The 26,050-nt window shown below is 41.4% G+C and overlaps 3 protein-coding genes across 5 annotated transcripts; all 3 read right to left on the bottom strand.

The window, feature by feature from the left end:
* Window positions 1–427: 427 nt before the first annotated feature.
* On the bottom strand, window positions 428–10,618 carry LOC131309674 (putative leucine-rich repeat receptor-like serine/threonine-protein kinase At2g24130). The gene is made up of 7 exons (XM_058336277.1): window positions 10,565–10,618; window positions 9,943–10,083; window positions 9,620–9,685; window positions 9,202–9,437; window positions 7,552–7,615; window positions 2,031–3,576; window positions 428–1,423 (listed from the first exon to the last, which is right to left on the bottom strand). The coding sequence occupies exons 1-7, from the start codon at window positions 10,616–10,618 to the stop codon at window positions 1,017–1,019; spliced, it is 2,514 nt and encodes an 837-aa protein (XP_058192260.1). The 3' UTR covers window positions 428–1,016.
* Window positions 10,619–11,677: 1,059 nt separating this feature from the next.
* On the bottom strand, window positions 11,678–14,069 carry LOC131312067 (heat shock 70 kDa protein). Its single transcript, XM_058339798.1, has one exon. The coding sequence runs from the start codon at window positions 13,855–13,857 to the stop codon at window positions 11,875–11,877; it is 1,983 nt and encodes a 660-aa protein (XP_058195781.1). The 5' UTR covers window positions 13,858–14,069; the 3' UTR covers window positions 11,678–11,874.
* Window positions 14,070–18,765: 4,696 nt separating this feature from the next.
* LOC131312066 (putative leucine-rich repeat receptor-like serine/threonine-protein kinase At2g24130) lies at window positions 18,766–24,239 on the bottom strand. 3 transcript variants are annotated; one of them, XM_058339797.1, is made up of 4 exons: window positions 24,005–24,239; window positions 20,828–23,908; window positions 20,000–20,740; window positions 18,766–19,372 (listed from the first exon to the last, which is right to left on the bottom strand). In XM_058339797.1, the coding sequence occupies exons 2-4, from the start codon at window positions 22,803–22,805 to the stop codon at window positions 18,960–18,962; spliced, it is 3,132 nt and encodes a 1,043-aa protein (XP_058195780.1). In that variant the 5' UTR covers window positions 22,806–23,908; window positions 24,005–24,239; the 3' UTR covers window positions 18,766–18,959. The 3 variants fall into 3 exon arrangements, with proteins under 3 accessions (XP_058195780.1, XP_058195778.1, XP_058195779.1); XM_058339795.1 differs by having other exon boundaries at window positions 20,000–23,908; window positions 24,005–24,238; XM_058339796.1 differs by having other exon boundaries at window positions 20,000–23,904; window positions 24,005–24,238.
* Between the last annotated feature and the right edge of the window lie 1,811 nt (window positions 24,240–26,050).

The following is a 26,050-nucleotide window of genomic DNA, read 5'->3' as shown; positions in this document are numbered from 1 at the left end:
GAAAATACTTGGCACAAAGAAGTGCAGCTGCCTTCCCGGGAAATAGATGGACTTGATGAGGACACACCGTAGAGGTAGATTTACCGCAGAAGGAGAACAGATGGTTAACAAAAAGTAGGAGCTTTAACAACATAAAGAAGTCCATTAGCGTGACTTTTTGATTGTACCAGAGGCTCTGGTACAATCAAAAAGTTTCCTGAAAGTCAAGAACCAGGCCTCAAGGATCATACTGGGCAGCAAAGTACTAACTTAACTGGTGTGAGGATTGATTTCTTTCTTATTGCACAATAATAAACTCAACTTTATGAAGACAAATTTAAATCTTAAAAACACTGAAGTAACTGCAAAGAGTGCAGTAGCAATAAGTATTTTATTTTAGATTAGAATTCCATTATTTCCCGCAAGTATTGCTAGAATTAAATGCCAAGTAGCAGTACAAGGTTCACAGGTATTGCTTCTCACATGGACCCGACTATGTAAAGTAAGCCAAACCAATAAAGGTTGTGACTGCATACATCAACCCTTCCCCAGACCCCGAAATAGTGGGAGCCTCATGCACTGGGTTTGCCCATTAGTTATTTTAGTTGTTCTTCCGGCTCGGAGATAAAAAGTTATGGTCACCCAAAACGATTTGCCTGATCTGTTTTAGCTTGTAGAAGTATAAGATTTCGCTGTCAAGTAGGAGTGTTAATAGGAAAACAGCAATTGCTGATGACATGAGCGCGAGTCACAAAATTCAGTCTCTCTCCTAAAGTGAGAAAAAACTTCCTACTAATGTCTTCCTCACAGGCCATGATGATAAAAAAAAATTGTCTCCCAGAGCATATTATATATTTATATTAGGTTAACGGTAACTAACATAGGATGAGGACCAATTTAAAGGCATTAGTATTTCCATTCTTACTCATGATATTCGAATCCATGTTTCCTACCCCACACTGAAAGTTCATGATGCAATAAAAAGAAAAAAAAATTCAAACAAAAAGACTATCACGAGGCCCCCTCTATTATAGTCATCACCGTAAGGTGCCATTTGATGAGGCAGATGTTGCAGTTGTATCCCCTGAAGGGTACCTTTTAAGGCGGTGTTTGAGGCGGGCCAAGTCATCGGCAGCATCAAGCATTGTAGGCCTAGTCGAGGGTGAGTCCAGTGTGCAAAGAATACCTAGCTCAGCTAGCTCTTCGATTGCAACTTCCCACATTTTCTTCTCTTCTGGTGACTGATCCCTCATTGCTTTCACCAGTGACGAGTCCACTACTCTCTCTATCCGTCCGTTGTAATGGTTCTTGACCCATCTGGGCAGGCTTAGCCCCTCGGTGAACATATCGTCTGTTGGTCTCTTTCTGGTCACCATCTCAAGAACTATGATCCCAAAGCTATAAACATCTCCCTTTATGCTTGCGGCTGATCCCAATCCATACTCTGCATTCAGAAACCATTAGTGTAGATTCTGTAGAACATAGAGGAAATTCACGAAAAACTGATGACAAAAATTGGATGTGAACAAAGTTTGAGTTGGAATAAATAACAGGATTTCGAGCCTCCAGGATTCCACGTTGGGGACATATTAGAACAAGAAAGTGATTCCTGATTACTTGGATTAATCCATGAAAAAATTTCATAGATAAACGCAGAAGATGGAATTTCTCAATTCCAATCCCTTAGCAGAAGTGCCAATCCTAGCAGGGGGGCTCGACAGAAAAGGCATTGCTCGGGTCAAATGGATAAGGAAACCAAAACCTATAATAAAATTCGATGAACGAAAAATTTATTTAATAAGATTCAAGTCATGTATTAGATTTCCTTGTAATTAGTTACAGCCATCCAAACATTCCCTCGCAATCGGCCTAGTTACATGAGAATGACTTTTTAAAGGAAAACATTAGAGTCGTAGTTCAACACTTCAAATTGCCAAAAAAAAAAAGTTTCATGATGAATCTATCTACATCCTAACGCTGTCTAATATTGGTTTCTAAGTTCTGTATCTAATTCAATCAATCAGATGTAATGGCAAAGGAGAACTCTGTACCTGGTGCAATATACCCAATGGATCCACACAACCTATTTGTACTAGACTTTTCCACATTCTCATAAAACTGACAATTATTTCCTCCTCCAACCGTCATAACCAACCTCGCAATCCCAAAATCAGATACCAAGGCTGTCATGTTGTCATTGAGAAGAACATTGCTCGGATTCAGATCACGATGTATGACTCTAACTGGGGAGTGGTGGTGCAAATAAGCCATCCCTTCCGCTATGTTGCTGCAAATATTCACCCTCTGGATCAACGTCAAGCCCGAAGACCCTGAAGTAGACAAACCAGTCCCAGAGTGCGGATAAAGCAGACTGTCCAAACTTCCATTCGCCATAAAAGGAAGAACAAGGGCCTTGAAATCGGGTAGACTACAAGTCGTTATGATCCTTATCAGATTCCTGTGTCGAATGCTCTTCAGAACTTGGCATTCTCTGTTGAAAATCTTTGCGGGACTCCCTGTCTGCAACTGTAGCACTTTAACTGCTATACACGTCCCATCCGGAAGCACTCCTCTGTAAACACACCCAGAGCTCCCCGACCCTAGTTTCCTCTGCTCATCAAATCCTCCAGTGGCATCAAACAGCTCTTTGTATGTTATTCGGGGGAAGAAGTCAATCCATTCCGGTTGTGGTTCTGTTTCTGGTTCGGCCTTCCCAGCAAATATTACCACTTTTAAGTACCGGACTGCCAAGAAGGCAACTGGTAATGAAACAATGCCGAATATAATCAAGAAAGTAGTCCGTTTTTTTGTGCTTTTGTGGCATTTGGGGATGCCCAGAATCGGCCCACAAAGGTTCCTGTTTGACAAAAACGATAAGTATGTGACAGAATCGAAGATGCCACCGGAGGGGATGGTTCCAGATAATTGGTTTACGGAAAGATTGAGAAATGTAAGAGTGTGGATATTACTCAAGCTTTTTGGGATTGTACCGGATAATCCATTCCCGGAGACATCAAAGACCTTAAGGTTCTTGAGATCACCTAAGGATTCCGGAAGCTCCCCTTCAAGAAGATTGTGTGATATATTTAACAAACTCAAGGCAATGCAGCTTGATATCCGTGGGAAGACACGACCGGTGAACCTATTCGACGAGAGGTCCATTTCTTGAACATTTTCCAATTTGCTGAGTTCAATTGGCAAATCCCCTTCTAGAAGGTTGTGGGAAAGATTGATAAATATTCTCATCTCGCGTAAACCCGAAATTTCCAGAGGGATATTCCCAGTTAAATTGTTATAGGACAAGTCTAGCGTGTAGAGATCTCTGCACTGTCCTAAACTTGAAGGAATTGATCCCGAGAGAAGATTATTATTGAGAAACATAGAGTTTATTTGGACCAAATTTCCTAGACTTTTTGGGATCTCACTGGAAAATTTGTTGTTCGATAGATCAAGAAGACCAAGGTGTTGGAACTGTCCTACTGCTGCTGGAATTGGTCCGCTCAACGAATTGTGGGATAAGAACAGTCGCTGCAAGCGTGGTAGCTGACTGATCTCGTCGGGAATGGTTCCACTCAAAAGATTGGATGTCAAATTCAGCTGCCACAGATAGGTAAGATTCGACAAAGTAGGAGGAATTGATCCCGTGATATTGTTTTCTCCCAGCAAAAGAGATTCAAGATGAACACATATCCCAATAGAAGTTGGGAGTTTTCCACCTAGTCCCCTGACTCCCATACCTTCCGATTCAAGCTCTACCACAATGGTGTAATTACAAAGGGCAGTGAAGAAAGGATCAAGATTAGAGTTGTTTTCAGGACTAATCATGGGATTAAACGATAAATGGAGAAACTCAAGGTCAGGTAGACTTTCCACTATCTTTGAAGGCAATTCACCAGAGAGAAGATTATACTCCACATCCAAATTTACCATGCTCGTAGCATTGGTGATCGAAAATGGGATTTCCCCGGTGAACTGATTGTTATACAAATTGAGGTTCCACAAACCCCAGCAGCTTCCGATTTCCGGAATATTCCCTTCTAGGAAGTTGAAGGAAAGGTCTACATTTTTCAATAGAGTGCAGTTAGAGAAGAAGGAAGGTGGGAGTTTACCCGTTAGTCTGTTTTGCCGGAGATTTACTACAATGAGCTTGACGAGATGGGAGAAGGTATCTGGAATCTGGCCATGGATATTGTTCCCCTTCAGGAACAGGTGTTGAAGGTGTCGGAGGGAGGAGAATTCCCGTGGGATTTCACCAGACAGCTGATTAAAGGAGAGGTCTACACGTTTCAATGAAGTGCAGTTAGAGAAGAAGGAAGGTGGGATTTTTCCAGTTAGTCTGTTTAGCCGGAGATCAACTACAGTGAGCTTGGCTAGAAGGGCGAAGGTATCTGGAATCTGGCCATGGATATCGTTCCCCTCCAGCAACAGGTGTCGAAGGTGTCGGAGGGAGGAGAATTCCCGTGGGATTTCGCCAGACAGGTGATTATTCACAAGCTCTAGGACTCTGAGGTGGGTGAGGTTTGAAATGGAGGCAGAAAGTGGCCCCACAATTCCGGAATCGTTTAGGTTGAGTTGCCAGACGCGGTGGTGCTGTTTGTTGCACCTCACACCGGTGAAGTAGCAGACGTGAGTGGAATCATTCCAGTTGGAAAGTCTGGAATTTGGGTCGGACTTTATGGTCCTTTTGAATTCCAGAAGCGCGGCTCTATCGGTTTCTAAAGAGTGATGAGACGGATAGTGGTGTTGATCAACAGAAAGAGCATGTTTTGGGATTATAACTAAACATTGCAGTAGGAAAACGAGCATGGTTCTCCGGAAAACCATGTTGGAGAGATTGGCATCCCACAATGGAAAGTACAAACGTTTTAAAAGTTGTTAGGCACACTGCCTAGCGCCCAAGCCGATTAATCAGTGCCTAGACATTCGGAGAATATTCTATTTTTTTTAATATTCTCCTATCCCATTCCCAAGTTTTGAGATTTTCGATATCATAGTAAAACTACACCAAAGCCCCCATATATTATATTAACACAACACTAAAGACATTAGTTTTTTAAAAATCACATTGCCTACCCGCCTAATCGTTCGTCCAGCCATGTAATCCCGCCTAATCCACGTAGCCCGCCTAGTGGCCGATTAAAATTGGCCTGGTACCTAGACAAACGCCTAGGCCCCTAGGCATGACAACGGGGTACCACATAGCACCTTGACACCGATAAATTGGCTGCCTAAGCTGATTTTTAGAACACTGCAAATTACAACCATCTTCGGAATAAACCAAAAGTTACTTCATACATCGAGGATTCGCACGAACCAATAAAACCATAAGATCACATTGCTACTTGTGACAAAACTAGTGACCTGGAAATGTGAATCACTCTCTACCAAAGAAAATAAACAAATTTAATGATTACCAGCCAATTGACATGGATGCCAAGTGAAGGGAAAAATAAAAAATAAAAAATAAAAAATAAAAAAAAGGCGACATGGACGAAAATCTTAAAGTAGAATAGAAAAGAGGAAAACAACTAATCTGTCCCCCTCCCAAAATAGTAACGTGTTATACTATTGAATGGTTAACGTTATACCATGTAGTGGTTAATCTCATGACAGAGGAACACAGTACAAAAAATAATTAAAAATTATTAAAAATGTTATCCTATTTTTGAAATATTTGTTGCCTTCAAGTGGTTAAATGTTACGCCTTTTCGTGATTTTTTGTTATGCATTCATATGGTTAATGCTATGCATTTAATTTGTTATGTTATACGGGAATACGGTATCTCCAGACAAGAGGAGGATCCCACAGCATCTCTTGGTAATGTACCTACCAATAGGGAATAAACACAGAAAGTGATCCATGGCAAGTCGTTCTATAATCTAAATAGCACAGTATGGGAAAACAACAATTAAGAGAGAGAGAGTCTTCGCCCATGTGTTCCAGGTTTACCCCTATCTCTTTCGGAGGTAAATTACTAACTTGTGAAAAACGATGCGACATTAAAGTCAAGAAAGCAGAAGAGAGAAAATCAATTTAAATTTCGCTTGTCTGCCGTCCACGTTTGGACTGCAGAGGCACGGTCCAAGTGATCGCAACTGTCAGATGGTGTTTGTAACGGTCGAGAATAAAAAAAAAACTTTTCTAGGAATTTTTTTTTAAAATCTTGACCGTAGAATGCAAAGATGAACAACTGCAATGAAACTGCAGAGGCTTTGTACAATTGGACCGCAGAGAAGCCGCATCCAATCAATTTTTTTATAACATTTTTGGGTTCATTTATCAAGAAAGTTAAGGAATCCTCAACTTCAACTTTTCCGTTGCGAAAGAAATTTAGTTTTCCTGGAAAATTCTCTGCCAACAGAACATGTAGCTTTGAAAGGTTCACAAGTATTGCTTCCCCCGTGGACCAGACCCAACCAATAAAGGTTGCAACTTGACTTGAGACAATAGAACAATCCCAGACATCATCTATGACTGCAACAAGGAAGAAAAATAGGGCTAGTACTTTTAACAAGAAGTACTAGACACGTCTATACCTGTAGAAAGGTTTACAGGTTATTACTACGGATAACTCAGATACGCTTAGACTTAGAGTTAACTCAGATACTCTTAGACTTAGAGTTAGAGATATTCAGAATCATAAGAAACAGACACTAATCATAGCATTCTTTGGATGTCAAGACATGGAAAAGGAATCAGATAACTAAACCCTTGTTGGTTCGAAATAGAATATCCAGTGGGAGAAATGGTTCTCTTCTGATTCCATGCTTCCTGTTCGAGTGGTATTCTCTATGTAATATCAATCGTGATTCTAGTAAAGTTAATGAGTTCATCAATCAAAAGCAATCTGAGCAATTACTGCTGTGAACAAAAACTTCAACATGGATAATCCAGGTTCCAACACATTACATTTCAATGACAGCAACCGACGGATTTGACATAATTATGATGACATGGATAAGTCCTTCTGTAGTTGACTCAAAACTTGATTGCCTAACGATAGGGCCAAGATGATCTAGGCAGATCTTGGTTCTTGTAGAGTTCTATTACATGCCCGAAACAGGTACTTTCAGTAGCACAGGTAGTAAACTCACTTGGGCCGCCATGGTATATTATATTAGGCAAGAAAGGAGCTGTCAGAATTTCCCAAGGCATACAAAGACCCTACCACACTGTCCCAGAGAAGATTTGTTTTGATGTTCATAATAGGAGTTCCCAATTCTATTCTGTCAAACAAACTCCGGTAAAACACATAATTTGTAATCGTTTGCAAATCCCCATAGGATTTTTTTCTTCAGCTTCTTAGCTGTGTAATAGTTTCCTTGTCTTCTTGTTTTGGAAGGTTTGCCCTCCTTGCCTCTGGTAAGATTGTTTTTTCTGAATGAATTTCTTATTCGCCCAAAAGAAAAAAATCCCTGAAACAGATGTAGCGGCCAAAAGATAATCTAAGAAATGAGTCGAACATGGTCAACTCCTCGATACACAATAGGCCAAAAGTATATACAAGCCTCTGTTTTATGAACAATACATAAAATTATAATGAGATACAAAGTTCAATAATCATGAATTACCTCCATGGCAATCATAAACACCAAAGAAAGATGTGGAAGTGTCCAAATCAAGGTGAGCTGCATGCTGTAGATCACCAAATATAAGTACATCATATAATCTTCTTGATAGCAAAGTGAGCTGGAAATGTTGACATTAATCTCAATCGTTTCTATACACCCCTTTAACCTCACAGAATTACAGGTTCTCTAACTTCGAATATGGACTTGTAAGCTCCAACACAATACAAGTTATACAACCAAAAACTATAAGGATGGAGAAGAAAAAGACCTTACAGTGAAGGCAAGACTAGCAACTCACTATCATCTGACCAACAAAAGAAGATGCATAAAACCAAGCCAAAAATATCCAAGCATATTCTGAAAGAGGGAAGGAGCGCAACATAAAAAAAAACTATCTACCGCTCAGGACTCTCCTTGAAATTGCGGCATTTCTTCAATACTCACGAATACTTAATAAGCTGTGAATGGGACATCTAATTTGACTTACGCAACAGAACGTGCTGGAGAAGAATAGAAAGAGAAAAACAGCAGCATTGCTAGTAGCTACAGGATCCCTATGGGCCTGAACATATAAACACAAATGGAAATGGGTAATCAACAACACTATTTCTTTCAAGGCATATGAGCAACACTTGACTACTTTGAAGAAGGGCAAGAGGGTAATTCCACATACCAACTTCAAAGCAGTCAAGTGTCAACTTGAATATTTGAGTAGTTGGATTCTAATGCTTGGTATCACTATCACAAAGAGTTAATCAGCAGTCACAAATAAATTGGTTGATTAATTTAATTTCCTAATGAAGCCAACAATAGCATTAAACTGGTGCTCATTGAGCAGATAATCCACTTCTGAGACAACAAAAAAAATATAAAAATCACCACACAACCAAAAAAACTCACATGTACTACAATTGTACTAAACACAAATTTTGGTATATCCTTAAGTAGTACTACTCAGACCATAGGATGGGCCATACATCAATTTTAAAGAGAAGAACGAGACCATCCAATCCTCTGGAAACGTCACCGACTACCGAACTCAATATATATAAGCTGGGTGAGACAACTAGAACAGCCAGTGTATATCACCATCTCTTTAACCACCCAAAGAAACTGCCAAAAAGAAAGACAAAAACTGCCACCATAATTTTTTTCTCCCCCCTTTTCTACTTCACTTCTCAAATTTCATTACAAATTAATTTCACTTTTCTTCTTTTTAAATAATACACTTTGCAAATGCCCAGGCATCTTATCTATTCTAATCTAATATATAAAGGGAGACGCCCTTCTGGTTGTGACCAAATTTTGGAAACTGTGTCACAAAAGTGGTTTCCACAATTACACAATACAAAACTACTTTTTACAACTTTTTATATCTGAACAACAACTAACTGTGAGGGGCAAAATGTAAAATCAACCCATAAGTCCCGCACCAACAGATACGCTTGCTGCAAACCTGCACCCCAGTTTCTATAATCCCGTCATCCTGTGTATTGAACGGCACAATGCAATATATGAGGATTAACCCCCAATTTTATGGTCACACATTTTAGTTCACAAAGAAAGGAATCCACAACATGCGCCAATCCCCAAAAACACCCTAAATAAATAGAAAAATAAATGGAGAAAACAAAATCTGAAAACACTTACATTGGCATTCCAGATCGAAGATAAAGTGACCTTTTTCTCCGGTGCATGAAGGAGAAGATTGACGACTTCTTCAGCTTAATCCCGAAGATAAACAACCTCAAAGGAACCCGAACCCGCCCGAATTGTGACTCATCACAACTCTTTGATCGAAACAGTCCATATTCCACATTCAACTTCCCAATGGTCTTCTCAATCTCTTGTTTGAGTTTGAATCCAAACCGGCTTCCAGTTTGTCTCTAACCTTGTTAGTCTCTAGCTTCAAGTTTGAAACCTCACCTTGAAACATCGCGGCTTCATGACTAGTGAACCTCATTTCCTCTCTTCGTAAATTAAAGTTCTGTATATATACTTCATTCTAACCCCTACCTTTCCCTGTAGGCCATTTTAATATACCAACTATCAAGGCCACTTTACTCACCACTTGCACACGCATGGTGTGTGCTCCAAATGCTGGAATATGATGGTCGATCAGGGGAATTTTCACCTATTGATAAATTCAAGAACATTACAATCCAATGCACTTTTAAAAGAACAAATTGCAATACGAACATTACAACACTGATATAAAAATTATGGTCGATGGAATCTGTAGTGGCCCGAATAACCGGCTCGGTGTATGCCCGAGCCACATGGCTAGGGAGAGTCTGTTCGGTGCGATCACAGAGACTAGCCCAGTGAATGTAACCGAGCAAGGTATGGTCAGCTCGATTCAAACCTTGTTCGGGCATTACGGTGAGTCACCAGACCAGAAAAGTGCAACGGGGCAATGATTGGATGTCGGTTCCATGCGTGTTCGGTCACCACGTCGTCGGGTCGTTCTCCAGTGCAACCTGGTTGCCTTACCTGTACTGTTGGAGTCGGGTACACCAGACCCGGGTCCGACTGGTATGACCCGGGTAATTTATAGAAGGCAGTTCGTGCACGTGAACATAATTGCCAAGTCCATACGTCATGATTGACGTCACCCGAAGCGGTTACCTCGTGTGCCAAATACGTGCTTACTTTGGCCAAGCTTAGGTGTTTGGTTCATCCTAAAGTCTTAGGTTCGATTTTCCTTGTCAACAACTATTGGGACCACCTCACCCTCACGTGTAAGCATGTGAAACGGCTGTGGGAGGGGCTGTAGGGGTTAGTCTCAGGTGTGCGCAAGCTGGCTCGGGAAACCCTGCATTACCAAAAAAAAAAAAAAGTCTGGAGGTTCTATATAAAGGTTAGAGCTAAAACCTAAGAGATACGCTGCTACTCCTAACCCTGAAGCTCTTTCCATAAGCTTTCCTACTCCTCTAGAGACTTACTTAACCATCAGATCAGAGTGACTTCCCCGTCGACTCCGGCCGATGGGGCACTAACGGTGGGTGTTTACTTGTGCAGGAGCACCTGAGAGCGGAGGACTGTCCCTGAGCACGCACCAGACCATCACCTAAGTCTACCCCAGCACCCCACAGAATCGTAATCAGGTCCTATCCGAAACTCCAAATATTTATCAAATAAATCAGGCCGAAAGAAACCAATAAACCATAACAAGCTGATAAAACGAATTACGAGACAAAAAATCCAATAATCGATGACGGAGATTAACTGAACAGATTAAAAGCAAGAATTGCAGTCGATGGGAACATGAATGAAGATATCTAGGGTTTCTGATACACTCACTGTTGTTTGAAGTACCTGTATGCACGTTTCAATCCGGAGTGCGAGAGAGAGACCAGAGAGCGAGAGACTGGAGAGCGAGAGAGCGATTGTGATCAGATTAGGGCTATAATGCTATATGTAGGTTGCGTGTGTCACTACTAGGTTACGTTTTTCTATTATCAAATGTTTGAAAGTAAAGAAAAATTTTCCATCCTTAACTTTATCACTTTTAAATAAGTAAAAAATAGTACGAATTAGAGATTATAATTTCTCATTTTTCTAGGTCGAATGAGTTGAAAAGGCAAAATAATCGTAATTGTTAGTACAACACAGACCTTTACTTGGATGTACGACATCACTTTCTCGAGTCATTTTGAATTCATAAAATCTTGCATAAATTTCGTATTCTCAATTCATAACTTGTGAGTTTTTCAGTATTGATATTTATGAATTTCTATGCAAAAGATAGATATGGTGGTATTCATCATTCTGCTTTCAATCCAGTTTCGCATTTTAGGTCTAGACAGTTTTTTTTTTTTTTTTCTAATGATGGAATAACACCAAAATCAGTTCATTTGGTCGCTTTGGGCCTAGAAGTTGCACCAAAAAATTTAGAAACATGCACTGACCCTCAACTTGTCCTCGAAACTACTCAACCTCAGCCAACTAGTTTCTAGCAAGCTGGTCAAGATGCGTATAAACTGACGTAAACGCCTAATTACAATTGCTAGACATATTTTTTTTTAATGAGATTGCTTCAATAAAGAATTGAGATCTGTAAACAAATCGATCAACAAAGATAAAGAAATCAGAATCTGATAAAAGCTAATACAAGAAAACATACCCAAAAAAAAAAACACTTCATTTCATAAAACATCAAACAAAACAAACTAAAAGTTTACAAAGCCCATAAAAAGCTCATGTAACTCCTCACTAACTACTAACATGCTTTATTTGTAAGCCAAGGACCACTCTTGGTTGAAAGGAGAGGCAAAAACAGAGGAAAGAAACAGAGCATTCCTAAAAGACACCCTTAAAGCTTTAATCAACTTCTTCAATCTTAGGTCCTGCACCAGAGCCACCAGCACCACCAGAGCCGCCACCTCCGAAGCCGCCACCGGGCATGCCGCCAGCACCTCCCATCGGCACATCACCACCAACGCCGCCCTGATACATCTTCGCTATAATCGGATTACAGAAATTCTCCAACTCCTTCAACTTATCCTCAAACTCCTCCACTTCAGCCAACTGGTTCCCATCCAGCCACTGGATCGCCTCATCGATCGCGTTCTCGATCTTTCCCTTATCCGCGGCGTCCAATTTCCCAGCCAGCTTCTCGTCCTTCACCGTATTCCTCATGTTATACGCGTAGTTCTCCAGCGCATTCTTTGCCTCCACCTTCCTCTTCACCCCCTCATCCTCCGCCTTGTACTTCTCCGCATCCCTCACCATCTTCTCGATCTCCTCCTTGCTCAACCTCCCCTTATCGTTCGTGATCGTGATCTTATTCTTCACCCCAGCCGTCTTGTCCTCCGCGGACACGTTCAGGATCCCATTCGCATCAATGTCAAAACAGACATTGATCTGTGGGACCCCTCTCGGCGCGGGAGGGATACCGGCCAACTCAAACTTCCCCAAGAGGTTATTGTCTTTCGTCATCGGCCTCTCCCCTTCGTACACCTGGATCAAGACCCCGGGCTGATTATCCGAATACGTAGAGAAAATCTGCTCCTTCTTCGCCGGGATCGTGGTGTTCCTTGGGATCAAAACCGTCATGACTCCCCCGGCGGTTTCAATCCCGAGGCTCAGTGGGGTCACATCGAGCAAGAGCAGATCTTGAACCTTTGCGTCCCCTTCCCCGGTCAAAATCGCGGCCTGAACCGCGGCCCCGTATGCCACCGCCTCGTCGGGGTTAATACTCTTGCATAGCTCTTTCCCGTTGAAGAAATCCTGCAGCAGTTGCTGCACCTTGGGAATCCGAGTCGACCCGCCGACGAGAACCACCTCGTGCACCTGACTCTTGTCGATTTTCGAGTCCCGCAAACACTTCTCCACGGGCTCCATACACTTTCTGAACAAATCCATGTTCAACTCCTCGAACCTCGCCCTCGTGATTGTCGCGTAGAAATCGATCCCTTCGTACAAAGAATCGATTTCTATCGTGGTCTGAGTAGTCGAGGATAGCGTACGTTTCGCCCTCTCGCACGCGGTCCTCAACCTCCTCAGGGCTCTGGCATTGCCGCTTATGTCCTTCTTGTGCTTCCGCTTGAACTCCGCCGCGAAATGATTCACCAACCTGTTATCGAAATCTTCGCCGCCCAAGTGGGTGTCTCCGGCCGTTGCTTTCACCTCGAAAATCCCTTCCTCGATAGTCAAGAGCGACACGTCGAAGGTTCCGCCGCCCAGGTCAAAAATCAGCACGTTCTGCTCGCCGGACCTCGAGCCCTTCTTGTCCAGCCCGTAAGCGATCGCGGCTGCAGTCGGCTCGTTGATGATCCTTAGCACGTTGAGTCCGGCAATGACTCCGGCGTCCTTCGTGGCTTGTCTCTGAGAGTCGTTAAAGTAGGCCGGGACAGTGACCACCGCGTTCTGAATCTTCTGACCCAAGAAAGCCTCGGCGATTTCCCTCATCTTTACAAGGACCATGGACGATATCTCCTCGGCGGAGAATCTCTTCTCTTCTCCCTTGTAGTTGACGACGATCATGGGCTTGTCGCCGGGGCCCGGGATCACCTTAAAGGGCCAGAGCTTCATGTCAGCTTGGATGGAGGGGTCGGAGAACCGGCGGCCGATGAGGCGCTTGGCGTCGAACACGGTGTTTTGTGGGTTCATCGCCACCTGGTTCTTGGCTGCATCGCCGATGAGGCGTTCGGTGTCGGTGAAGGCCACGTAGGACGGAGTGGTCCTGTTCCCCTGGTCGTTGGGGATGATCTCGACGCGGTCGTTCTGCCACACGCCCACGCAGCTGTAGGTCGTGCCGAGGTCGATCCCGATCGCCTTTCCCTCTGTCTTTGGTGACGCCATTGATTCGATGGTTTTAGAATAGAAAACAGAGTACTATGTTTTGTAGAGAGAGAAAACTGAATGCTTTTGGAGGCTATGTTAGGAACTGGTTTGCGATTGTGTGATTTGATCTGAGTTGGGTTTTTTGAGCTGCGATTATGGGTGTGTATATATAGGTATGGATATGACGGTATGCTGGTGGGGATGGATCTAGGGAGTTCGAGAGAGAGAGAGAGAGAGAGAGATCGAGAAGAAACGAGAGAGGGCTTTTAACGTCTTTTCAAATTTTGGACGTGGCGAAACCAGAGAGTTCTGGAAAGCGCGGAACGTTGTGCGACAGTTTGTGTTGAGTTGGAATTGGGTAAGTGACTAGGCCCAGCCCAAGGTAGGGAAACATTGGTTTGGTTAGGGCTTGGGCTGACAAGAGTGGGAGTAGAAGAAATAGAAGAAAAAGTAATGCTACGGATGCATCCCGATCACATCACTCTCACATACGTGTGGATTTCACATATTTAATTATGGAATGGAACCCATGGGCTTGGGCTGACAAGAGTGGGAGTAGAAGAAAAAGTAATGCTACGGATGCATCCCGATCACATCACTCTCACATACGTGTGAATTTCACATATTTAATTATGGAATGGAACCCATATGTATGTGACAGTGATGTGATCGTGGTGTAACCGAGTGATGTGTCTGTAGCATTTTTGGAGAAGAAACACTTTTGAGGTGTTGGGCTTTGGGATGGACTACATAACCTATCTTTCCAACAGTGATTTGTTTTAGTGTACGAGCAGTACTAAGGATAAAGATATTCGGTTCCGATGCACGTAGGTTCCGCGAAGACACTATGAGCAGGGATGGCGCTAGAAATTTCATCATGCAAGGGCAACTGTGCATGAGAGAAAAAAATATAAATACACACTCATAATCATGTAAATACATTAAAACTCAAAATAACGTAAATACATAAATCAATTTAACTAATGTGATCGATCTTGATATATGCGTCTTGTTTTTCTTTATTGTTCATCTTCTTCTTTTTCATTCTTCACAACTTGACGAATTCGGTACATAGGCTTTCATGTTACTTGATTTTATCAGTCAAAAAATAAAAAATTAGTAGAAGTCTAGAATAACAATTGGGGAAAAATATACCTACAATTTCACCAAAATTATTTAGGATTTCCAAAATCTCTTCTCCTCCGTCTCTATCTTCTCGAAATTGCCTTTAAAGTCTTTAACAATTGGGGATGTTTGTGCCGGGGGGGGGGGGGGGGGTGATTTGGTGTGCCATTGAGATTTTAGGACAAAAAGAAATAAAACTGTAAAACACTAAACCCATCTAACGAAATGTAGAAGTTTATTACTTGGATATTCATAATATTAACCCTATATTTCTATTTTTTGTTACTATATTTTAGCCCTTGGCCTTTAACCTTTAGTAATTAATGTTGATATCCTCGTATTTCAAAGGTTTATATTTTTATTTTTTTTCAAAATTCTACACAGAGGCGAGCCTATATACTTTTATAGAAATTTTTTTTACATATAATAGTAGTGTTTCTTTTTCTTCTTACAAGGGCGATCGCCCCTACTGGCCTATCCCTGGCTCCATCCCTGACTATGAGACTCATGTGCATCTCGCGAGCTTGCGTCCACTACCATTATTAAGGCTTTTTGGTTTGAATTTTAGATTTTGGATTCTTACTTGAAGCTCAAAGGAAGTTTTCACCATTTTTAGTATAGATGGTGGGTTGAAGCCTCATTCCAGGGGCACAGGTTTCTAAGTACCTCATTAGCTGTGCATAAGGGTCATCATCGGGCCAGGACGGGCCCATCGGGCCGGGCCGGGCCTGCTCGCCAAGTCATTGTCCAAGCCCGCCTACGGGCCAGGCCGACCGGGCGTTTTCTCTTTTCAAGGGGCGGGCCGGGCTACCTACCATAAATTGAAGCCCAAGCCCAGCCCACGGGCTACCCAGTTGACGGGGCCAGCGGGCCAAAATCCAGGCGGGCTTAAATTTTCTTGGGCCGAAACTAAATCAAGGGAAAAAAGAAAGGATTTTGTGGAATTTTAGGCTAATGGCCGGGCTATTGGGCGGTACCATGGGCGGGCTACCGGACGGGCTCACGGGCCGGGCCTACGGGCGGGCTGAGTAAAAATTCATAGGCCCAAGCCCACCCATTACAAACTATGGGCCGGGCCAGCTCGCCCATTTTACAGGCTCGAGCGGGTAAAAGCCCGATGGGGCGGGCGGGGAGGCTTTAGGCGGGTCATGGGCTTCGGGCTAAATGATGACCCTTAGCTGTGCACCAGACACCCTCCGTCATTTTCCCCATTTTTTATAATTTAGGTGTCCAAATCAACTTATGCACACTTTAATTAATTTTAGAGGCCCAACTGCCCAATTTCACCGCTCACTAGCGGAGAGTGCAATTAAAACTGGAGCAGTTGCTCCATATGAACTAAGCCCCAAATGAGTTGATAACACATGTGTTGTTCTGAACTTGAAACCTTAGGAGAATATATAACACCTGTTCACTATTGTCGAAATCCATTTCATTCAAGAAGAATATATAGTATACAAACAACAAAGATGAAAACAAAATCTGAAGGATTATTATTTTCTAAAACATCTTTCCTAAAAATGGCACCAAACAGGAATATAGAGACTCGTATGGAGGAATTCCATTCCTTTGTAAACCTCTCTCTACTTTTAGACTAAAACAAGTAAAGCCGCTAATTTGTTCGAGATTTGGGTTGCACAATCGGGTCCAATTATGGTTCGACTTTAAGACTGTCCTTCGGTTATAAGAAGAAAAAAAAAACATGTAAAGGACTCCTGTGATCACGCGCCCTCTGCTCTGCTAGTCACCCCTAAATAGTAAGTGACTTCTCCCATAAGCTCCACGTCACCATGTCATATGTATGACGAGGAAAATAAATAGTATTAAAAGTTACTATTGAAACTTACAAATTATCTTTTCTTTTTCTTTTTTCTGGTCATAAAAGGAGTAGCATATATTAGGAAACCTACAACTATCTATAATCAATGCTACATGTAAAACATAAAGTCTACCCCTATTGATCTATTTCACTGCTCCTCCCCTCGCGGCGTTCAATCTCATCGTCTGTCTTGGCAATCAATAGTCTGGATTTTAAAAAACTCCTTTAGAGAAGAGTTAAAATCCGAAAGAATCCTTTTAAAATACGGACCGTCCAAAATACTTTTAGACGGTGAGATTGAGAGCGGTAGGGGTAGACTTTTTTACGGTCTTGATTGCATGAATTGTATGCCAAGAGGCTTTAATGTTAAGAGATGTCAAATTTTTTACTTCAATTTGGAGATGTCAATTTTTTTTTTTAAAGGTTTACGTGGCAAAATGACACTACAAACTTGACGGGTACAACTTCTCCCTCTCCAACCATAACTTCAAATTTGGAGTTGTCATTTTTTTATAAAAAGTTTTTTTTTTTCTCATATGGTCACTTTTTCTAACAAATATAAAGATTTGACTTAGCTTTTCAAAAATGGCATGGGTGGAGGTCATGTCAAATTTACGTATGATTTGACTTTTCAAATAGCATTGGATTGGAGCTGGTGTTGACTTAAAAAATGACAACTTCTCCGCCACGTGGGATTGGAGATGCTCTAACACCACTAGGAAGAATAATGGCAACCCTTGTATATTTTCTAGCGATTGGTCAAAAGGTTAAAAATCTTGCTAAAAGTCGCTGAAAGCAAAAACAGGTCATCAGTTCTACAAAATATAAGAAGAGTTTTTTGTTAGTTTATTTCTTCTTTCGTCTGGAGGTTATTCATGATTCATTCTGAATTGGACTTGAGTTGATTGTTGTGACTCATTACTGACTCTTGATATTTTCAATTAAGGTACCGGTTGACATTGGAAAAAACACTTGAAGACAACATGTGAAATACGCCACTGGATTTTGACTCTATTGATTGATGGAAAAGTCTACAATACACACTCATTAAAAGGGTGTATTATATGCACATATTTTGTAATCCATTCATAATATTTTAGCGTGTTTCGTAACTTTTGTTTTAGAATTCATAACTTTTCAGCAGTACGATTCGTAACATTTTCATCATAATTCATAACATTTTGGTGTATCTCGTACCCTTTATATGATTCGTAACTTTTTAGCAATACGATTCGTAACATTTTCTCTATAATTCATAACATTTTTGGGGTGCATATGATACACACCCAAATAAAGAGTGTGTATTGTAGTATTTTTCTTGATTTGATAGGTAGCTATCTTCCAGAACACTAACTCATGATCAAGCAAGCTACTGTAGTACTAAAAATGAGCGAGGATGCTGACTTTACAAAAGTAGCACGATTAAAGCCTTGAAGGTTCTGATATCGATAGCCCCCAAGGTTGTCCACCAATCACCCTTTTCCATATGATTGTGCTGCAAACAGAGTCTTTCCATTACTACATTTGAGAATATAAGTAATGGAATCTGTGTCATAAGCCATGATGTATTTATAACCCCCATTATCTCGCACTTATAACCCCATTATAAATTTTGCTTATGTGATTACTGTTACATGTTTGTTCGTTTGTTCGATTAATTCCTTACAACTTTGCTTAAATTTTCTCTGCGACATCAGTTCGCACGAAAACGATCCTTTATTTGTCGGTATCGGTTGTTTTAGTTGTTCTTCTAACTCAAAGATGAAAAAGTTACGGTCACCTAAAATGATTTCCGCAATCTGTTTTAGCTTGTAGAAGTACAAGGTTTCGCTTTCAAGTGGGAGTATTGCGAAGATAGCAAGTGTTGGTGGCATGAGCGCCATGAGCACCGAGTCACAAAATTCTCAGTCTCTCTACTAAAGTGAGTAAACTACCTACTGCTGCCTCCTAGACCATATTATGTCAGTTGAGAACAACTAACATTGGAATTCAAAAGCATTAGTATTTCCAAACTTAGACATTCGTATCCGTTTTTCTTACCCAGCATTGTAAGTTCATGAGGCTATAAAAGAAGACTAGCTGTTGCACGAGGCTCCACTACTACAGTAGTCACCAAATCAGTATTTGTACAACAAATGTTGCGGCGGTATATGTACAACAAATCAGTTTTTGCACGCTAGTCATCGCCAACAATAGAAGATGAAATTCCGAGAGAGGAGGCAAATGTTGCAGTGGTATCCCCAAGAAGGTACCGTTTGAGGCGGTCCAAGTCATCGGCAGCATCAAGCATCGTAGGCCTAGTCGAGGGTGAGTCCTGTGTGCAAAGAATCCCCAGCTCTGTTAGCTCTTCGATTGCAACTTCCCACATTTTCTTCACTTCTGGTGACTGATCCCTCATTGCTTTCACGAGCAATGAGTCCACCACTCTCTCTATCCGACCGTGGTAATGGCTCTTGACCCATTTGTGCAGGCTTAGCCCCCCGGCAAACATATCGTCTATCGGTCTCTTTCTGGTCACCATCTCAAGAACTAGGATTCCAAAGCTGTAAACGTCTCCCTTTGTGTCTGTGTTTGTGCCAAATCCATACTCTGCATCCGAATCAAACATGAACTTGTAGAAAATCAAGATAAAACAGTGTATTGACGATGTGTGGTTGTAGTGATAATGATCCAAGACTCTTATGAATTCAAGTTGGGTGTGTAGGAATTTTGAGGCGATTGCTAACAGGATTTCGGTTCAGCAGGATTCTACCTTTTGGGACATATTAGATCAAGAAAGTGAGTCCTGATTACTTGGAATCACATTCTCAAACTAGGCACCACACAAAGTATTTGAATTCTAGCTTAATCCATCGACTAAGGAAACATCCACCTTAATATTTTTCAACAAACAAAAAAGTTCTTTAATGAGATTCAAATCATGTATTAGATTCCAAGTTTAACTATTACAGGCATCCAAACACCTCACAATCCGCTTAGTTACCTCTTCTTCTTCTTCTTTTTTATCTGAATTCGCATAGTTACCTGAAAATGATATTTTTTAAAGGAAAATTTTGAAGTCATGGTTCAACACTTCAAAGCGCCCAAAAAAAGTTTCATAACAAATCCATCCCCTTGCAATCCAAACAAAATAACAGTTTCAAATTCTTGTTTATAAGGGTTATATTGAAATCAATCAATCAGCCGCAATGGCAATAGCGAAGGAGAATTCTGTACCTGGTGCAATGTACCCAATGGATCCAGACAACATATTGGCAGTAGACTTTCCCAAATTCTCCGCTACCCCACCATTATTTGCCCCTCCAACCGTCATAACCAACCTCGCAATCCCAAAATCTGATACCAAAGCAGTCATGTCATCGTTGAGAAGAACATTGCTCGGCTTCAGATCACAATGTATGACTCTGACCGGAGAGTGGTGGTGCAAATAAGCCATCCCTTCCGCTATGTCACTGCAAATATTCACCCTCTGAATCAAACTCAAGTCTGAAGACTGGGAAGAAGAAGCCACACCAGGCCCAGAGGGTGGATAAAGCCAACTATCCAAACTCCCATTCGCCATGTAAGGAAGAACAATCGCCTTGAAATCCGGTAGGCTACAAGCAGTTATGATCCTTATCAGATTCCTGTGTCGAATCCTCTTCAAAACCTGGCATTCTCTGTTGAAACTCTTTGTGGAATTCCCTGTCTGCAACTGTAGTACTTTAACTGCTATGTGCATCCCATCCGGAAGCAATCCTTCATAAACACGCCCATAGCTCCCCGACCCAAGTTTCCTCCCCTCATCAAATCCTCCAGTGGCATCAAACAGTTCTTTGTATGTTATTCGGGGGAAGTTGTGAATCAATCCAGGTTGTGATTTTGTTTCTGTTTCTGTTTCCATTTCCACCTTCTCAGCAGATATTATCACTTTTAAGTATCGGCATCCAATCATGCAACAGACTACTGAGAAGGAAACTGATAGGGAAATGACAATGCAAAATATAATCAAGAACGTAACATTGTGAAACAGTTTTTTTGTGCTTTTGCGGCAACTGGGGATACCAGGAATCGACCCACAAAGGTTCCCGTTTGGCAAGAATGATGAGTTTGTGGCAGAATCAAAGATGCCACCGGAGGGGATGGTTCCAGAGAATTCGTTTACGGAAAGATTGAGAAATGTGAGAGTATGGATATTACTCAGGCTTGTTGGGATTGTTCCGAATAAATGATTCACTGAGACATCAAGGACTTTAAGGTTCTTGAGATCACCTAAGGATTCCGGAAGCTCCCCTTCAAGACGATTGTGGGATATATTCAACAAACTCAAGGCAATGCAACTTGATATCCTGGGGGAGACACGACCGGTGAACCTATTCGACGAGAGGTCCATTTCCTGAACATTTTCCAATTTGCTGAGTTCAATTGGCAAATCCCCTCCTAGAAAGTTGTGGGAAAGATTGATAAATATTCTCATCTCGTGTAAACCTGTAATTTCCGGAGGGATATTCCCAGTTAAATTGTTATAGGACAAGTCTAGCGTGTAGAGATTTCTGCACTGTAGTAAACTTGAAGGAATTGATCCTGAGAGGAGATTATTATTGAGAAACATGTAGTTTATTTTGACCAAATTTCCTATACTTTTTGGGATCTCACCGGAAAATTTGTTGGTCGATAGATCAAGAAGACCAAGTTGTTTGAACTGTCCTACTGCTGCTGGAATCGGTCCGCTCAACGAATTGTGGGATAAGAACAGTCGCTGCAAGTGCGATAGCTGACTGATCTCTCCTGGAATGGTTCCACTCAAAAGATTGGATGTCAAATTCAGCTGCGAGAGATAGGTAAGATTCGACAAAGTAGGAGGAATTGATCCCGTGATTTTATTTTCTTCCAGCAAAAGAGATTCAAGATAAACACATTTCCCAATAGAAGTTGGAAGTTTTCCACCTAGTCCCATACCTTCCAATTCAAGTTCTACCACACTGGTGTAATTACAAAGGGCAGTGAAGAAAGGATCAAGATTAGAGTTGTTTTCAGGACTAATCATGGGATTAAATGATAAATGGAGAAACTCAAGGTCAGGTAGACTTTCCACTATCTTTGAAGGCAATTCACCAGAGAGAAAATTATACTCCACATCCAAATTATCTATGCTCGTAGCATTGGTGATCGAAAATGGAATTTCCCCGGTGAACTGATTGTTATACAAATTGAGGTTCCACAAACTCCGGCAGTTTCCGATTTCCGGAATATTCCCTTCTAGTAAATTGAAGGAAAGGTCTACATTTTTCAATTGAGTGCAGTTAGAGAAGAAGTAAGGTGGGATTTTACCCGTTAGTCTGTTTTGCCGGAGATCTACCACGGTGAGATTGACGAGATGGGAGAAGGTATCTGGAATCTGGCCATGGATATTGTTCCCCTCCAGCAACAGGCGTCGAAGGTGTCGGAGGGAGGAGAATTCCCGTGGGATTTCGCCAGACAGCTGATTAAAGGAGAGGTCTACACTTTTCAATGAAGTGCAGTTAGAGAAGGAGGGTGGGATTTTACCCGTTAAATGGTTTAACCGGAGATCTACCATGGAGAGATTGACAAGAAGGGAGAATGTATCTGGAATCTCGCCATGGATAGCGTTCCCCTCCAGCAACAGAAGTCGAAGGTGTCGGAGGGAGGAGAATTCCCGTGGGATTTCACCAGACAGGTGATTATTCACAAGCTCTAGGACTCTGAGGTGGGTGAGGTTTGAAATGAAGGGAGAAAGTGGCCCCACAATTCCGGAATCGTTTAGATTGAGTTGCCAGACACGGTGGTGCTCTTTGTTGCACCTAACACCAGTGAAGTAGCAGACGTGAGTGGAATCATTCCAGTTGGAAAGACTGGAATTTGGGTCGGACTTTATGGTCCTTTTGAATTCAAGAAGCGCGGCTCTATCGGTTTCTAAAGAGTGGTGAAGCGGATGGTGGTTTTGATTAACAGAAAGAGCATGTCTTGGGATTATAAAGAAATGTTGCAGTAGAAAAAGGAACATGGTTCTGCGGAAAACCATGTTGGAGAAATCGGAATCCCCTAATGATAGGTTTCCGTTATGAGACCTCTATAATATCCTAGGTTCAAGGTGTTATGCATATCAACAAACCTAGACTAGGCTGACTAGCATACTTATGCTTGTTCTAGATGGTTTGATGAAGTGGGAGGAGATCTTTTTCAATGAATAGTTCAATATGGCTATGATTTGCAGAGGAACTAATCAATCATTTTTGTGAGGTAGCAGCTTCGATGAATAGATTTTCAACTCAACAACTTAATTGGATGCCCATTTTGGAAGACAAAAAAAAAAAAGGGTTGCTGCAGGAAATTGGTGGATGATATAGTCCACCATTCACTCAACTTTAAGCCTTGATGATGGAACAGGCAATTTGAGGGAGAATAATAGTTGACAATGTCAAGTGCTGACTTTGTTTCATCTTTTCTGTGGTAAGGTTTCTGGATTTGGTTTGTCTTTCGAAACAAAATGATTCGAAGATCTTTTTTCTCCTTTGCCTCCTGAACCTAAAATGGCTACAGTGATATGCCCACTTCAAACTACAGTCATTTGTTTATCCTCTACAAAGTCTCATATGTTCTATGGTAACTGGATTTTCTTACAAAGAAACTAAGTTTACAACCATCTTCAGAATAAACCGCAAGTTACTTCATGCTTTGGGGATTTGCACGAAACAACAAAAACATACGATCACATAGCTACTTGTGGCAAATGACCTGGAAATGTGAATCACTTTCTATCAAAGAAAATAATCAAATCTAATGATTACTAGCTAACTGATAGATGCATAGGCTAAGCAAAAAATTAAAAAAACAAAAAGCGACAGCAGAATAGAAAGGCATGTACCTACCAATAGCCTAACACAGAAAGTTATCTATGGTTAGTGGTTCTATAATCTATAGCACAGTATGGTTAAACAACAATTATAGTATTCTTTACGATCTGCAACTTGAACTTAAATATAAAAAAGCGGATTAAGTGGGTTTGATACACGCCTAATGATACCAGCCACGAAATTTGGAGAGAGAGAGAAATAGAGTCTTCATCCATCCTGTTAAGTTTCCCAGGTCTACCACCATCTCTTCCAGAAGTAAATAACTACCTTGCTGTACATAAAGCAGAAGAAGAACACAAAACAAATATAATAAACTTGGAGATGGAACACGACGACTACTGCATTGTGTTTGGTTGAAACTTCAAACCTGTTTTTGACAAATGACAGCTTGAGGTGATAGAATTCCGTCTCTTCAATTTCCTCCTCTTTCTCTTTCTGGAACCACTCCTCGCAAATCCAGAAATCACTAATTTTAGCCCTAGATATAATAGCATCATCAGTAAAATAACGCTTCAATTTTAGGCACAATCAGAAAATTCTCAGGCCTCAAATTACAGTGATCACAGAGCAATTAACCGATCAGTGCTTTTACGCTACGAGGCGTGTTCTTCAATAACGCTTTCGTCAGGCAAGTTTTAAACAAAGGTTTCGCTGTTCTGAAAGCGCGGGTCCGAATAACGCCACGTCCCTAATTTTCACCAATACCTTACTCATTTTTCATTGTTTGGTTGAAAAAAAAAAGTGCCAAAAATATTTTACGTGTAAAACACTCTCTCTCGTATGGGCGAAAATGTTTTCCCTCCAAAAAAAATCCCGCAAGTCATTTTTGCAACTCATATTCGTTGTTGCCCCTACGGGCCCAACCCTCGCCCAAACTAGTGTCTGACTAGCAAATTGCGATTATCCGGATCCTCTATCTCCATGCAGATGCCTATATGCTATAACTATGCATAGACAGTGTATATATACATATGTTTGAGTCGGTGTTTCGTAAATATGTTGTCAGGAAAATTTAGGTTACCAAGTCCAATTTCGGTTCAAAACTTCAAATGGCAAAATTATTATTATTATTTTTTAATTAGAAGTGTCGACCAAACACCAAAAAATAAGTAGTAGAAAGATTATTACATTGTAAAGCGTTTTAATTCAAAACAAGCAGAGCCCTAGTTAAAAGAGTGTTGCTACAAGTACAGAAAATTTGGGACGGAATCCGGACCGACGGCCGCCGGCGAGCCATCTCCGGCCACCGGACGGCCGATCCGAGCCGTCCAAAAATTCTAAAAAAAAAAAACCGAGGGGCCCTACGCGGGAATCAACGTCATCCGAGGTGTGTAGGGTGCTTGATCGGAGCACCCCTTTTTCGGAGCACACGAAAAAGGGGTGCTCCGATCAAGCACCCTACACACCTCGGATGACGTTGATTCCCGCGTAGGGCCCCTCGGTTTTTTTTTTTTAGAATTTTTGGACGGCTCGGATCGGCCGTCCGGTGGCCGGAGATGGCTCGCCGGCGGCCGTCGGTCCGGATTCCGTCCCAAATTTTCTGTACCTCTATCATTTTTGTAGTTAAAATGCTAGTATTAGAGCATGTACACCAATAGTTATGTATTTTAGCTACCAAATAATTCACTTTTTTCATTTTACCTACTCAAATCTCTCTCAACCTCACACCAACACTCTCTATTACCATCTCTATACTAATAAAATACTACTATAAAACAAAAGTACTCTTCATCTTGTACTTGGGTTCCATTGGAGAGAGTGCGAGAGAGAGAGAGAAACAATAATTGTATAAAGGTTAGCCCATGCACAGTCCTTCGGTAAAACTACCGAACCATTCCCCCAAAGCTACTTTACCTTGGCCCTTTTGCTACTCTGGTGCAAAGCGATCTTTTGTGGTTTTCTTTCTCCATTTTACCTAATATTCTCCATATAACTAAGCTGATGTACTTGCTCTCAGATGTTAGGGGAGAGTGGGTCTCGAACCCCGCACTCTTGCATGGAGTGTGGCTGCCCTATCAACTGGGCTAGAATGCTATTTTGGCCCAACTAAACCACTATTTTATCACGGGCCTAAGGAACTTTATTGGACCATCCTATAGTTCTAAAAGCTTTTTTACACCACTATTCAACAATTTTTGCTGGCTCTGTTGGGTCTACATCGTGGAACTCTCCATATATAAACAAAAGGTATGTGCATAATTGTGCGCCCACAAGAGGATAAGGGAAAGAAAGTTTTTGAGAGGCCTTAAAACCGTCTCCTAGTAAAGAAATTTCTTCTTATGAATTCATTTTAATTTTTTTGATACACATATTTCCTTTTGTGGCTTAAGCTTGTTTTACTTAAACGATGGGACCATCAAAAGAATTAAATTAACCCATAAATATTTCTCATTTTATTCATCAATTTTCCATA

This window comes from Rhododendron vialii, chromosome 12a (genome assembly GCF_030253575.1).
Source record: "Rhododendron vialii isolate Sample 1 chromosome 12a, ASM3025357v1".
Classification (NCBI taxonomy): domain Eukaryota; kingdom Viridiplantae; phylum Streptophyta; class Magnoliopsida; order Ericales; family Ericaceae; genus Rhododendron; species Rhododendron vialii.
This window is presented reverse-complemented; position numbering and strand designations above follow the sequence as displayed.